Source organism: Sprattus sprattus (assembly GCF_963457725.1).
Source record: "Sprattus sprattus genome assembly, chromosome: 2".
Classification (NCBI taxonomy): Eukaryota; Metazoa; Chordata; class Actinopteri; order Clupeiformes; family Clupeidae; genus Sprattus; species Sprattus sprattus.
In genome coordinates this window covers 18,787,450-18,799,611 of record NC_137921.1, presented here as the reverse complement: position 1 = coordinate 18,799,611, position 12,162 = coordinate 18,787,450, and the positions used below count along the sequence as shown (strand labels likewise).

General features: G+C 44.6%; 1 protein-coding gene across 1 annotated transcript in view; it reads right to left on the bottom strand.

The window, feature by feature from the left end:
- Positions 1-6,344: 6,344 nt before the first annotated feature.
- The window catches only part of ppp1r14c (protein phosphatase 1, regulatory (inhibitor) subunit 14C), a gene marked incomplete at both ends in the record, with an annotated part of 17,758 nt that continues 11,940 nt past the window's right edge, over positions 6,345-12,162 (bottom strand). Inside the window, 3 exons of the mRNA XM_080860844.1 lie at positions 6,345-6,419; positions 10,474-10,506; positions 10,739-10,822. Of these exons, the coding sequence (XP_080716970.1) occupies positions 6,345-6,419; positions 10,474-10,506; positions 10,739-10,822 (192 nt within the window). The remainder of the gene's footprint in view (positions 6,420-10,473; positions 10,507-10,738; positions 10,823-12,162) is intronic.

The following is a 12,162-nucleotide window of genomic DNA, read 5'->3' as shown; positions in this document are numbered from 1 at the left end:
ATACACAAACTCACAGTTGCGTGTACTCTTCTGCTTCCTCTCTCCCCAGTGTTCTTGAAGAGCACTTAGGCCCTGCAGTTCCACACAGCAGAAGTAGGTTAATGACAGTGGTTGACATAGCAACCACCAATCAGATTGCAGTGTTTAGTTGGGCAAGGAACTGTGATTGGTTAAGACATATGGGACAACCTGCCCTTCTCCCAAGTAAGGAAGTAGGGTTGTAATATGGAGTAGTGCGTTAGCTGAAACTATGTCAGTATGCAAGCACTCTTACAGACCTGTTTATTAATTCATCTCTGTTCACTCACATAAAGGAGTTTGTGTGTGAATAAAGACTGGGGGTGGGGTAAGGCGTGTGTGTGTGTGTGTGTCAGGGTGAGGGACCAAGAGAACCTTATTCTGACCACCTACCTATATGCTGGATACATGGGAGATTTTACAGTGTTCAAGTTCAAGTTTACAGTGATGAATTAAACACACACACAAACAAAAGAATAAACTTATGACGGTTAAATCGCACTGAGTTCATAAGGCACTCTGCTGTCATGCATGTGTTTTGTAAAGTGTGGAAGCCTTTGCTGTGTTTGGATGACTTTCGCAGGGTGAACTGCCTGTGATGAAGCGAGCCCCCCCTAAGTCCTGAGGAGACATCAGGCCTCCCCCGAGAGGAAATCCAACACAGCTGTCCCCTACCACAGTTTCTCTATCTGTAACCTTTCTGGGTCAGTTCTCTCTCATGCACTCACACTCTCTCCCTCCACCTATAATTTAGTTGCTGTGTTGATGTATCTGTCTCTCTTTCCTTGTCTTTTTGCTCTCTGGGTTAATGTATCTCTCTCTGTCACTCTCTCTCCTCCTTCCTCTACCTATCTTTCAGTCTGTGGCTTACTAGATAAATAAATAAATAGATCTCCTTATCTTTCAGTCGTTGGGCTAGTGTACCTTTATTTCTCTGTCTCTCTGTCTCTCTGTCTCTCGCCCCTATATCTTTCAATCTCTCCTTCGACCGTGTACTATCTTTGACTGTGTATGACTGTTTCATTAATTGTCCCAGATCACTTATGCATTATACCCTCTCCGTTGTGTAGCGGTAAGACACTGAGTTTGTCCAGGTCTGAGGCTGTGAAAGCTGCTGCCCTGCCCGAATTGAGAGAATTTATAATTCACACATGACCCCCTCGCACACGTTCCCGGAGATGTACCCCAGAGGCCTAACATGTGTTGGTGGTGCAGAGGTTGGTGTCGCCGCTTTGTACGTGGTTGACCCGATTCACGGCCACTGCCGGGTTCCTTTTAAAGTTTGGATGAAATACTGGACCTGTAGCTGCTGAGGTCTGGCCCACCTCCGGCTGAGGTCCGGCCCAGTGTCATCTGTCGTCCTGCCTGGGCGGGGGAGGCATATGAGTGAGAGCATCATTAATTCCCTCATTAGGAATGATTGCTGCTCTGCAATGCTGCTGAATCACACTGACATACCGGCGTCACATTGGGCTTTGAGGAACAGCTCTGGCTTGGGGACTGCTGCACTGCATGAAGATTGACAGACTGACAGATGTGACTAATGTGACAGGAAAGATGCATTACACACAAACACACACACACACGCACACACACGCACACAGCAAAAGGGAGAGACAGTTATGGGGGGCGTACATTTCATATTTTATCTTCCCCCATCGGGTCACTCACTCCCACACACACTGAGAGAGAGAGAGAGAGAGAGAGAGAGAGAGAGAACACACATTCCATATTTTATCTTCCCTCATAGGCTCACTCACACACACACACACATACAGATAGAGAGAGAGAACATACATTCCACATTTTCTCTCTCTCTCACTCACACACACACACACACACACATAAGGTAATCTGAGAGAGGAGTGCGGGGGTGTGAGGAGAGGGACAAAGAGACATGGGAAATGAAGATGAAAGGGAGGAGAGAGGAGGAGATGTAGAGTGGAAGAATTACAGAGAGATGGCAAAATGTGATGAAGGGAGACAGCGGGGGGAAATGGAGGAGGGCAAAAAGAAGGCAACTAACCACAGCAAGGGGTTAATAAGAGAGCCAACAGGACAAAAAAAATGGGGCAGAAACAGTAGACTGAAAACGAAGAGGAAGATGAGGGGGAGGAAGAAGAAGAGTGGGTCAATACTGAAAGACTTCAAAGCAAACTGTATGGGGGTGGGGAATGTTGTATTGATAAGAATGATTGATAAGGATGATTTCCCCTCTCATCTGACTACAAGTGTGAGACACACATACTGTAACGTTGGATACTGTACACTGATACTGAAGACGTTCACACGGGCATTCCTTTGCTGTGTTTGTGTTTCCTCCCTAATATCCAAACCTTTGTATTTACGCACACCTCGAAGAATCACCTATCCAGTTGTAAATGGTTGCCGATGAGACATGACTGACAGGGAGCTTGCTGCGCATGGACGCGTTGGTTCCGACTGGTGCACGTTGTGCAGCTGTGTACTGCTCGGTCACCACGTCGAACCTGGGCGCGCACCCGGAGGCAGGGCAGTCGGCCACGTTCCCGTCATTAGCCATTCTCCTCACATTCACCTTGCAGTCACAATTATTCAGTTTGTGTGCACGGCACAGAGGAATCTGGGTCAGGGAATTTAAAGCTGCAGTACAGCGATTTCAGGCCAGAATTCCGGGCGCCCGCAGCGATTTAGCGCTATTTAAACCCACTACATTTTGCCAGCGGAGTACGTGGAAATGTCTGACTATCTTACGAAACAATAACAATGAAACTATACGCTCTAGCTTTCTCTTTACGTGTAAAACTGGCATTTGTTAGGGCTAGCGGCATACGTTTATACTGCAGTTTATCAAAATCATGGTCAAAGAGATAAGAAAGAAATAATGGAATATAATGCATGGGTTGTGTGACAATGTCCATGGTTCTTAGTCTTGTGTAACCACCACACACACACACACACACACACACACACACACACACACACACACACACACACACAGCCAGCTGTGAAGACAGAAGTTGCACTCATGTGCAACAAGAATTACATCATACCCTATTAAGAAGATGGTGCCATTCTCATGTAAGCACAGACAGACAGAGAGATCATCTGTTGTCATTGTCCTTTTATTATGAGCAAATCAACACAAAAGGCTACACATACAGTAACATTTGAAATCAGAACTCTCAAAAATGTACATAATAAAAAACCCTAACATTGTGTCTCATTTTCATTTTAAATACTGATAAGGTATAAAAACAAATATTTATTTTGCTCCTTTAAATAAATGGGCCAAACTATCGTTTTGTTTACATCATGCCTTTGTAAAACATGCAAAAGTAAAGCTGTATTGACTAAACACTCAAAGAACACTTCCCGTTTCCCCTTCAGAATTCAAAGGAAAATTACGAAGAAAAACAACCAAAACAAACAAACACCAGCTTATATCCTGATTGGCCTAATGAGGCCTAAAACACCTGGACACACACAACTCCATCAGCACGAACAGGTGCTACAGCGAAAACAGTTCTCACTCCAGGGGCAAGATTCAGACCACTGAAACAGACACACCCTCCTCCTCCAAGACAGGCACCTGGTCAAGCTGACCCAGCGTGTAGAAGCAGTGCACCCTCCGTGTTGTGTCTTTGAGTAACCCGGTTGCTACATGACTGAAAGTTGTGGATGTGGGCAGCCAATGTTTCTGAAATTCAGGAGGGAGACTTAGATAGGACAGTCTGTCCACACGGCTTGGTTCTTGTGCGTGGGACTCATTGTTCCGCTTATCTCCACTTCTGTGGCCTTTAAGCTTGTTGTTGGGTCTTTCACTACTTCAAACACAGCAACCACAATGCCACAACTATTATAAGTATCAGTCCAGTTACTCATTATACCAGTGAATTCCAATATTTTAGCCTTTATGTGTGAATTGGAATTTTGAAAAAGTTGGAGAGTCACTAGGCTGTTACACTGGTTAAGTGCATCATCAACGTTAACTCAGTCTTTTCTCTAGGTACTTGTTTTGCTCATGATCCCCATTGGGTGTGTGAAGGACAGCTATGCCTTGACCTGGATTCAGACTACAACCTCTACAGACCTCACGAGCTGCAGTGCCAACCACTTGACCACCACCATGTAGGGTTGCGTTTCCAGAAAGCCTAGCTGAGCAACCACCATGGAGACAAAGCGCGAGAGTATGCAGAACTATAGTCTCTCTGTCGTATAGAGATGGTAGCTGCTCGACGATGCATTTGAGAAATTGACCTTAGATTGGCTGCAGGTTTAATAACCTGATGACACTCAAGGCACAGATCAAACACTGACCCAACGGTTCGCAAGATGACAGCCAGGCGACACTCTAATCTCACAACAAATATCACCCACCCGCACAAATCTGTGAAACCTTAAACCTTAAAAAAAACTTAAAAAGAAACTAAAAAGTTCTAAAACAGCACCATTTTTAATAGAAATCCTGGTTTCCTTAAATTGATTGCATCACATCTTGTCCAACACAACTTCGCTAGGACTGAACCTTGATGACTTAATGGTAATATGGTATAGTGTTCACCACTTTTAACTACATGAATGATAGCAAACCTATATATCTTATGCTATCTTGGCTTGAACCATTGATACTACAGAAAATAAAGCTGTCATTTTGTCTTCTTTGGCAGCTTCCTGATTGCGCTATAAAGTCGAGGTGAAGTGTAATAGTTGAAGGAACAAGTACCATCTCCCCCCATTACTCACTCAGTACAATAAGAGGCAAGAACAGTCCTGACTGACACAACGCGTTAGAACTGACAGCAGCATCAAGCAAAGACGTTCAAAGGCTACGCTACGTGTGTCTTTAGCTACGGGACATTCGTTATGACCAGACATGTGAAACACCTCCGATTTTTAATTAAACTTCAGTGTCATAGAGGTGAGAGAAACAACAGGAAGTAGACGATAGACAGAGAGAAAACCTCTAATAGTAACTGATGTGGAAAGGGTGTGGCCTGTGTCTGCCAATTCTGGGCCAGACATGAGCCAGTCCTCCTCCAATGTTAGGATCTGAGAAAACCTTGTGCTTGTAATCACTCAATGAACACAGGAAAAGCAGTAGCCTAAATGCTAAATGATAACATTGAAGCTCCTCATGAAGGAGCCATAGTCCCTTCCCTCACCGCCTATAGGACTACAGCTCCCATCATGCATTGCTGAAAGAAAGCGCTCATCCCGCACATCAGTTCTCCAGGGGGTGTAAGCACTGGCTGGGCTGACTTGGCTTAACCCCCCTCTCTTCAGTGTGAGTTGAGGTGTATGTAGATCAGATACATGCTTAGCAATACTAGTCTTTAATCCTGAGAGGAATCCATTGGTGTGGGTGCACCAGAGTGGGGTCATGGCTAATCGCATGGATTGATTGGCTGTTCACCTGCCCATCACCTTGTGCAGCCCTGATTGACTGCTAATGGAGGGGCATGTACAGGAAACGACCTGCTGTTCACACAACTCGGCCCCAGCTCAGAGATGCACCCCCCGAGCATGTGTGAAACAAAGTGAGCGTCCTCTTGCTCCCTTCAGCAAAAGAGTGTAATAGAAAGGTGAATGAAAGAATGAAGCTACACTCCCGCAACATCATAGACAATTACAGTGGAGTACACTACTGGCGGACTGGAGATTGAACGATTGCAAGAGTAGAAAAAAAATATTTAAAAAAATGTAATCACTGAAAAAAAAAAACATATGCAATGCATACAGTTAAGAGATTACAGCCAGAGCTTTTCAAACTAACTGTACATAAATAGTAGCTTTGTTATTTAGATCCAAGAGTAAGAACAAATAAAAAAAAAAAAAAACGTGAAACTATGTCTTGAAGTTCACTGGACAAGGTGAAGAAGCAGAGTCCTGGCCTGGAGTGTAGGTCTGGGACTCTGTCTTGGTTAAGTGTTGGATTCCTGTTGAAGTGGGTTGTGTTGCGTGCTCTTAGATGCTGAATCTATCAGGCATATAGAGTTCTGGGGAATGGAGTCCTCACAGGAGCCTACAAGGCAATTAGCTGAGTTTCTGGTATACTGGATCTGCTAAACTACAGTACCTATTGGATTATGGTATGTTGAGTCCTGACTACTTGTTGGATAATGGGGCATCTAAGTGCTGTATTAGACAGACATGTCCAGTGGCACGTGTCCTTGTGCCCAGTGTGTGTGTGTTTATGTGTGTGTGTGTGTGTGAGCGAGAGTGAGAGAGAACGAGGGAGAGAGAGAGGGAGAGAGAGAGAGAGAGAGAGAGAGAGAGAGAGAGAGAGAGAGAGAGAGAGAGAGAGAGAGAGAGAGCAGTGTGTATCAGTGTGTGGAGGTTGGCCATTAAAGACTTTTTTTCGTAGGGGCACTTAGTTTCCGCATGCCTCTGATCCGGCCCAGAAGATCCCTGACGAAATCCTGCAGAAGACAAAAGCAGCATCAGCAACCCCTTTTCACCAACATCATTAATCATCATCAACCCAGATAGAGCTGATTCTTGGATTTGATCTGGCCCCTACGTGTTCCAGAAGCCTTTCTTAATAGTGTATGACATCATTAACACGCACACTTTATGACAGTATTACATCACAATCATCACTATGGCGGAAATCAAAAGAGTTCCGACATCAGAACAAAAGGATCAAAACTGACCGGGCGAAACACTTCAAACACCCAGGGTTTGTTTCAGTCAGAGCTGACCCTGCGGGCATTTGTTTTTCAATCTTAAACACACACACACACACACACACACACACACACATACCGTCGAAAGGCTCTGGACTGTGCTTCTGTCTATATGGTAGGCTTGTGGGTGCAGACAAGACTTCAGCACTTTGTGTTGAGACTGCATTTCCGGAGACAGCCTGCTGAAATGTTAGCATTGGAAGGCTGTCTGTCTGTGTGAACAAGGCTGTCTGTCTGTCTAAACAAGGTTGTCTGGCTTTGTCTTCACTCAGCCCAAAAAAATAAGGAACATATATGTTCCATCCCCTTCATACACCTGGATCTGTTATTATACAGTATAGGCTGATATGTCCGTGTTGATTTAGTAACAGGAGGCTAGGCTGAGATTTGGGCACTTTGTTCTGTGCGTGCACTAAAAAGTCAATACATACTGAAGGTATACCTGTGTATAGACGCAGTTAACAGGGGGGAGTGCATCCACAGAGAGACTTTAACTTTAATAAGCAGGGCTTATTGGGGAACAGTTACAGTGCCCTGGTCCATGACCCACTCAAAGGACAGCTGAACCAGGTCCTACTGCCTTACCAGAAGGAAGCTCTGCACCCTGTCACAGGAGAGCGTCCTCCGGTGTGTGTGTGTGTGTGTGTGTGTGTGTGTGTACGTGGTGTGTGGCTCTACTGTTAATCCATCAGCCAATGACCTTGCAGCAGTGTGACTGACCCACAGCCAGAGGCGCGTCCACACACACACACACACACACACACACACACACACACACACACACACACACACACACACACACACACTGACTGGCACATTTGTCTGACAGATGGTACTTGTGTGAAACATCACCATAAAGTCAAGATTAGCTGTATAGAAGGGAGTGTTTACACCTGTGCTTTAAAATACAAAATGGTTTAAAATATAAACACGGACCCACACACACAGATTCACTTTTTTTTCACAATTTTGTGTGTGTGTGTGTGTGTGTGTGTGTGTGTGTGTGTGTGTGTGTGTGTGTGTTTTGATGTGTGACCGTGTTCTGTTATATTGTTGTTTTTCTAGCATGTTGTACCGGTATGCCATATTAATCGTTATCTGTGTGTGTGTGTGTGTGTGTGTGTGTGTGTGTGTGTGTGTGTGTGTGTGTGTGTGTGTGTGTGTGTGTGTGTGTGTGTGTGTGTGTGTGTGTGTGTGTGTGTGTGACATCAACTCAAAAATACGTTACCCATTATTATTATTATTATTATTATTATTATAACTGTCTGTGTAATGTGTATCTATTTTGCATGTGCATTTCAGCATTCTTGAATGTGTGCATACACACGTGTGCATGTATGTCTGTGTGTGCGCACATGTCTTTCTGTGTGTCTACGTGTGTGTGTGTGGGCATGTGTCTTCATGAATCTGTGTGTGTGTGTGTGTGTGTGTGTGTGTGTGAGAGTGTGTATTTGTCCATGTGCATCTGTATATAGTGTTTGTGTATGTGTGTGTGTGTGTGTGTGTGTGTGTGTGTGTGTGTGTGCATGTGTGTGTGTCTGTGTGCGTGTGTGTGTGTGTGTGTGTGTGTCTGTGTGTGTGAGTGTAGGGCAGTGGGTCAATGTTAGTGTTAGTGCAGCGAGGCAGACTCTATACAGCCGCTTTTGTGTCTGACTCCCAGTCGTCTTCATGCATGTCTGAATATGTGTGAACCAGTGTATGTGTGTCTCAGTGTGTGTGTATATGCGTATGTGAGTGTGTGTATGTGTGTGGGAGTGAGAAAGACAGAGGGAGAGCGAGAGAGACAAGGCGAGAGAGAGATGGTTGCTCATCTTTTTTCCTTCATTCTCTTCTAGCAGACGAGACTTTTCAGGTCAGTTGGCTGCTGTGGCGGCATAGAAAGTTTTGTCTTTCGCCTCAGGGTCCATGTGTATGTGTGTGTGTGTGTGTGTGAGTGTGTGTGCGTGTGTGTGTGTGTGTGTGTGTTTGCGTGTGCGCACTTCGGGGGTGGTTGGGGTCAACCTACACCCACACATGGACGACATCTGGACCTGAATTTAAAGCCCTCCATCAACAAAAAGGCAAGGTAATATCCGCTTGGAGAAATTCCCCATTCAGTGTGTATTATCAGTTAAACCCCCATACATATGCCCACATGGGCATATGTACACACACACACACACACACACACACACACACACACATACACACACACGCACACACAAGCACACACACACTCCACAATTATCAGCTAATCAACCCCCTCCCTGCACACACACACACACACACACACACACACACACACACACACACACACACACACACACACACACACAAGCATATGTACACACAGACATACACACTCCCATTCGATGTGCATTATCACTCCCCATCCTACACAGCTCTATAGTCCAGCCAGAGCACACTATATGACCCTGTTAGAGATCGATAAATGAATCAAACAGATTGAATCCAATTAGCCTGAACTAATGACTCTTGGATCCTGCCATGATATCAAAGTGATCTTATTAGATACTCAATTGTGGCCCATCTGTTTTCTTTTTGTGTTTGCGTGCGTGTGTTTGTGTTAGTTTGTTGCTGTTTGTCTGCCTTGGCCAAATTGAATGCAGCGATACACACAGAGCAACACCAACGCAATAAGCGAGCAACTCAAGTTCAATCACCCACAGTAACTCTATTGACCTGTCGGGCCATCTATCAGTCCATCCTTCTATCCATCTGTATTCAACCTGAGGCTTTAAAAAAGAGTTCATGGCGATTGTCTACTACTTCATAGACTGTGAAGAAAAGACACAGTGGGAGGTGCAAGTGGACACATCCCAGAGGATTATAAAAGCACAGGAAATGTGCATGTAGTGGACTGGAGACAGTACTTTGTAAACATTCTTAAATAATCTTGTGGACAATTTTCTTTTTTAAAAAACCCTTTTTTCTTTCCCCTTTTATTTATTTATTTATTTATTTTTCTTTACCCTTCTGTGTTGTATGTGTTGATTGCTGTCTGATGTGGGTGGGGGGAGGGTGGGGATTGTTTTGTAATGTTGTATGTATAAGTGGGAGGGGTTTGGTGGGAGTCCATCTTTGAGTCAAACAACAAACAATAACACAGCTGCTGCTGCGATGGCTGGGCTGATGGCATTTAAAGGAGCTGTTGTGCCTGTGTGTGGTGATGTGTGTGGAATGGCATTCTGCTGTCACACTCTGGCCCTTGGGTGCGGGCATATTTCCATGTCAGCCCAACCCGACAGTAAATCAATAAAGCCTCTCTGCTCAATAAAGCAGGCAGGCTTTTAAAAAGATCATAGTGATTTATATGACTGCACCCACGCATTGCAATTATACCATTAAGTCACATTGTAATATTTTAACCACTACTGAATAACACCACAATGATAAACTGCTATCTGCATAGCTATACGTACCATAACCCTTTTCCTTACTCTAACCAAATATATACAGTATATGTGTGTGTGTGTGTGTGTGTGTGCATATACACATATACAGTATATGCATAAAACAATGCAGGAATATTCTACTACATATTACTCCATATATTTACGCTGTAGCACGGTGTACCTACAACAGTAGAGACACAAAGGAACAAGCGCAATGTAATATCAAGTGCAACTCAAAAGACAAACATTATGTTTTGTAACATGACAGTGAGCACTACGGCCCTGTGCTAGTTCGGTCGGCTCATGAAAGATGATTGTACACAGAACACAGTCAGGTCCATTCATGTAGGAATGAACAGAGCAGGTAAATCAGTCAGTAGTCACATACTCACCTCAGTGGGCTTATAACAGTCTGTCAGGGACCCCTGAAGGTTGGAGAAAGTAAAACACACACACACACACACACACACACACACACACACACACACACATCCAGATAGAGATAGAGATTAATATGGCATACCGGTACAACATGCTAGAAAAACAACAATATAACAGAACAAGGTCACATATCAAAACACACACACACACACACACACACACACACACACATACACACACACACACACACACACACACACACACACACACACAAACCTGTAGTTTCACAGCTCGCTCATCTTCACTGGTTACCTCCAGGAGGTCATCGATGTCTATCTCCACCTCAGGCATCTCTTCCTCCTTCAAAGCCAAAGAGCAGACGGGCATGAGAAACACATCCATTTACACACACCATTAGACACACACTTCATACATACACACATACATACACCAGGCACACAAACACACACAAGCCATCAGAAACACACAATACCATCAGACACAGGTAAACACAACAATGTCTGGATCAGAAGATACCACAGATACAGACATAAGGGGCAGGGGGAGGGGGGGAGTGTGTGTGTGTCAGAGAGAGAGAAATCAAAGCAGGTTTGAAGTGTGAGCTGTCCCTGCTGAAGGTAGAGAAGGAAAGCACACACTTTTACAGAAACATGCGCACACAAACACACTCTTAGAGAAACACACACTCTTGCAAACACATACACTTACAGAAATATGCACAAAACACACTCCTTCTCTCTCTCTCTCTGCCTCACATACACACATAGGTACACACATACACACTCCATCCCCTCACACACACACACACACACACACACACACACACACACACACACACACACACACACACACAGAAGGAGAGAGACAAAGACAAACACTCACCCAGACTCAAGGAGCTACATGCAACAGAACAACCCTTTTAAATTCAGACCAAATCCTCCATGTGTCCTTTTAAAGACAGTGTTAAGCAAACCTCTCTTACTGAAACCATCCACTGACCCCAGAACAGAATGTATGATGTTGAATACAGGAGCAAGACAGATCTAAACATCTGCTGACTATCCACCAGACATGCTCTTTAATCAGTCAACTGCTCTCACTCAGCGCATGTTATGTACTGGGGAAACCTTCATATCTGGCCCAGATGACATGTACTGTACTGGAAACATGTTTATCTTCATGGGGAATTATGTTTACTAGTTATAAATCGATGTTCTTGCTAAAGACTGCTTATGATTTCTAGGAGATTTTTCCTAAGATATGCCAGAAGCAGGGCCCAGTGTATGTGTCTCTGTGTGCGTGTGCGTGTGCGTGTGCGTGTGCGTGTGCGTGTGCGTGTGTGTGTAGGACAGAGGGATGGCTATCTGACCCAATTCTAAAGGTGACCTGAGGACAGACCCACTCAAACTCTTTTCTCCTCGCCTTCTGTCATCTCTCTAGGGGTGTGGAGTAAGATGCATGTGGAGAATTCAGAGAAGGAGAGAGAGAGAGAGAGAGGAAAAGAGATATAGAGGGAAAGAGAGGGGGACAATAGATAGATAGAGAGAGAGAGTGAGAGGGGGAGAGAGAGAAGAAAAGAGAGATAGAGGGAAAGAGAGGGGGACAATAGATAGATAGAGAGAGAGAGAGTGGAGAGGGGGAGAGAGAGAGGAAAAGAGAGATAGAGGGAAAGAGAGGGG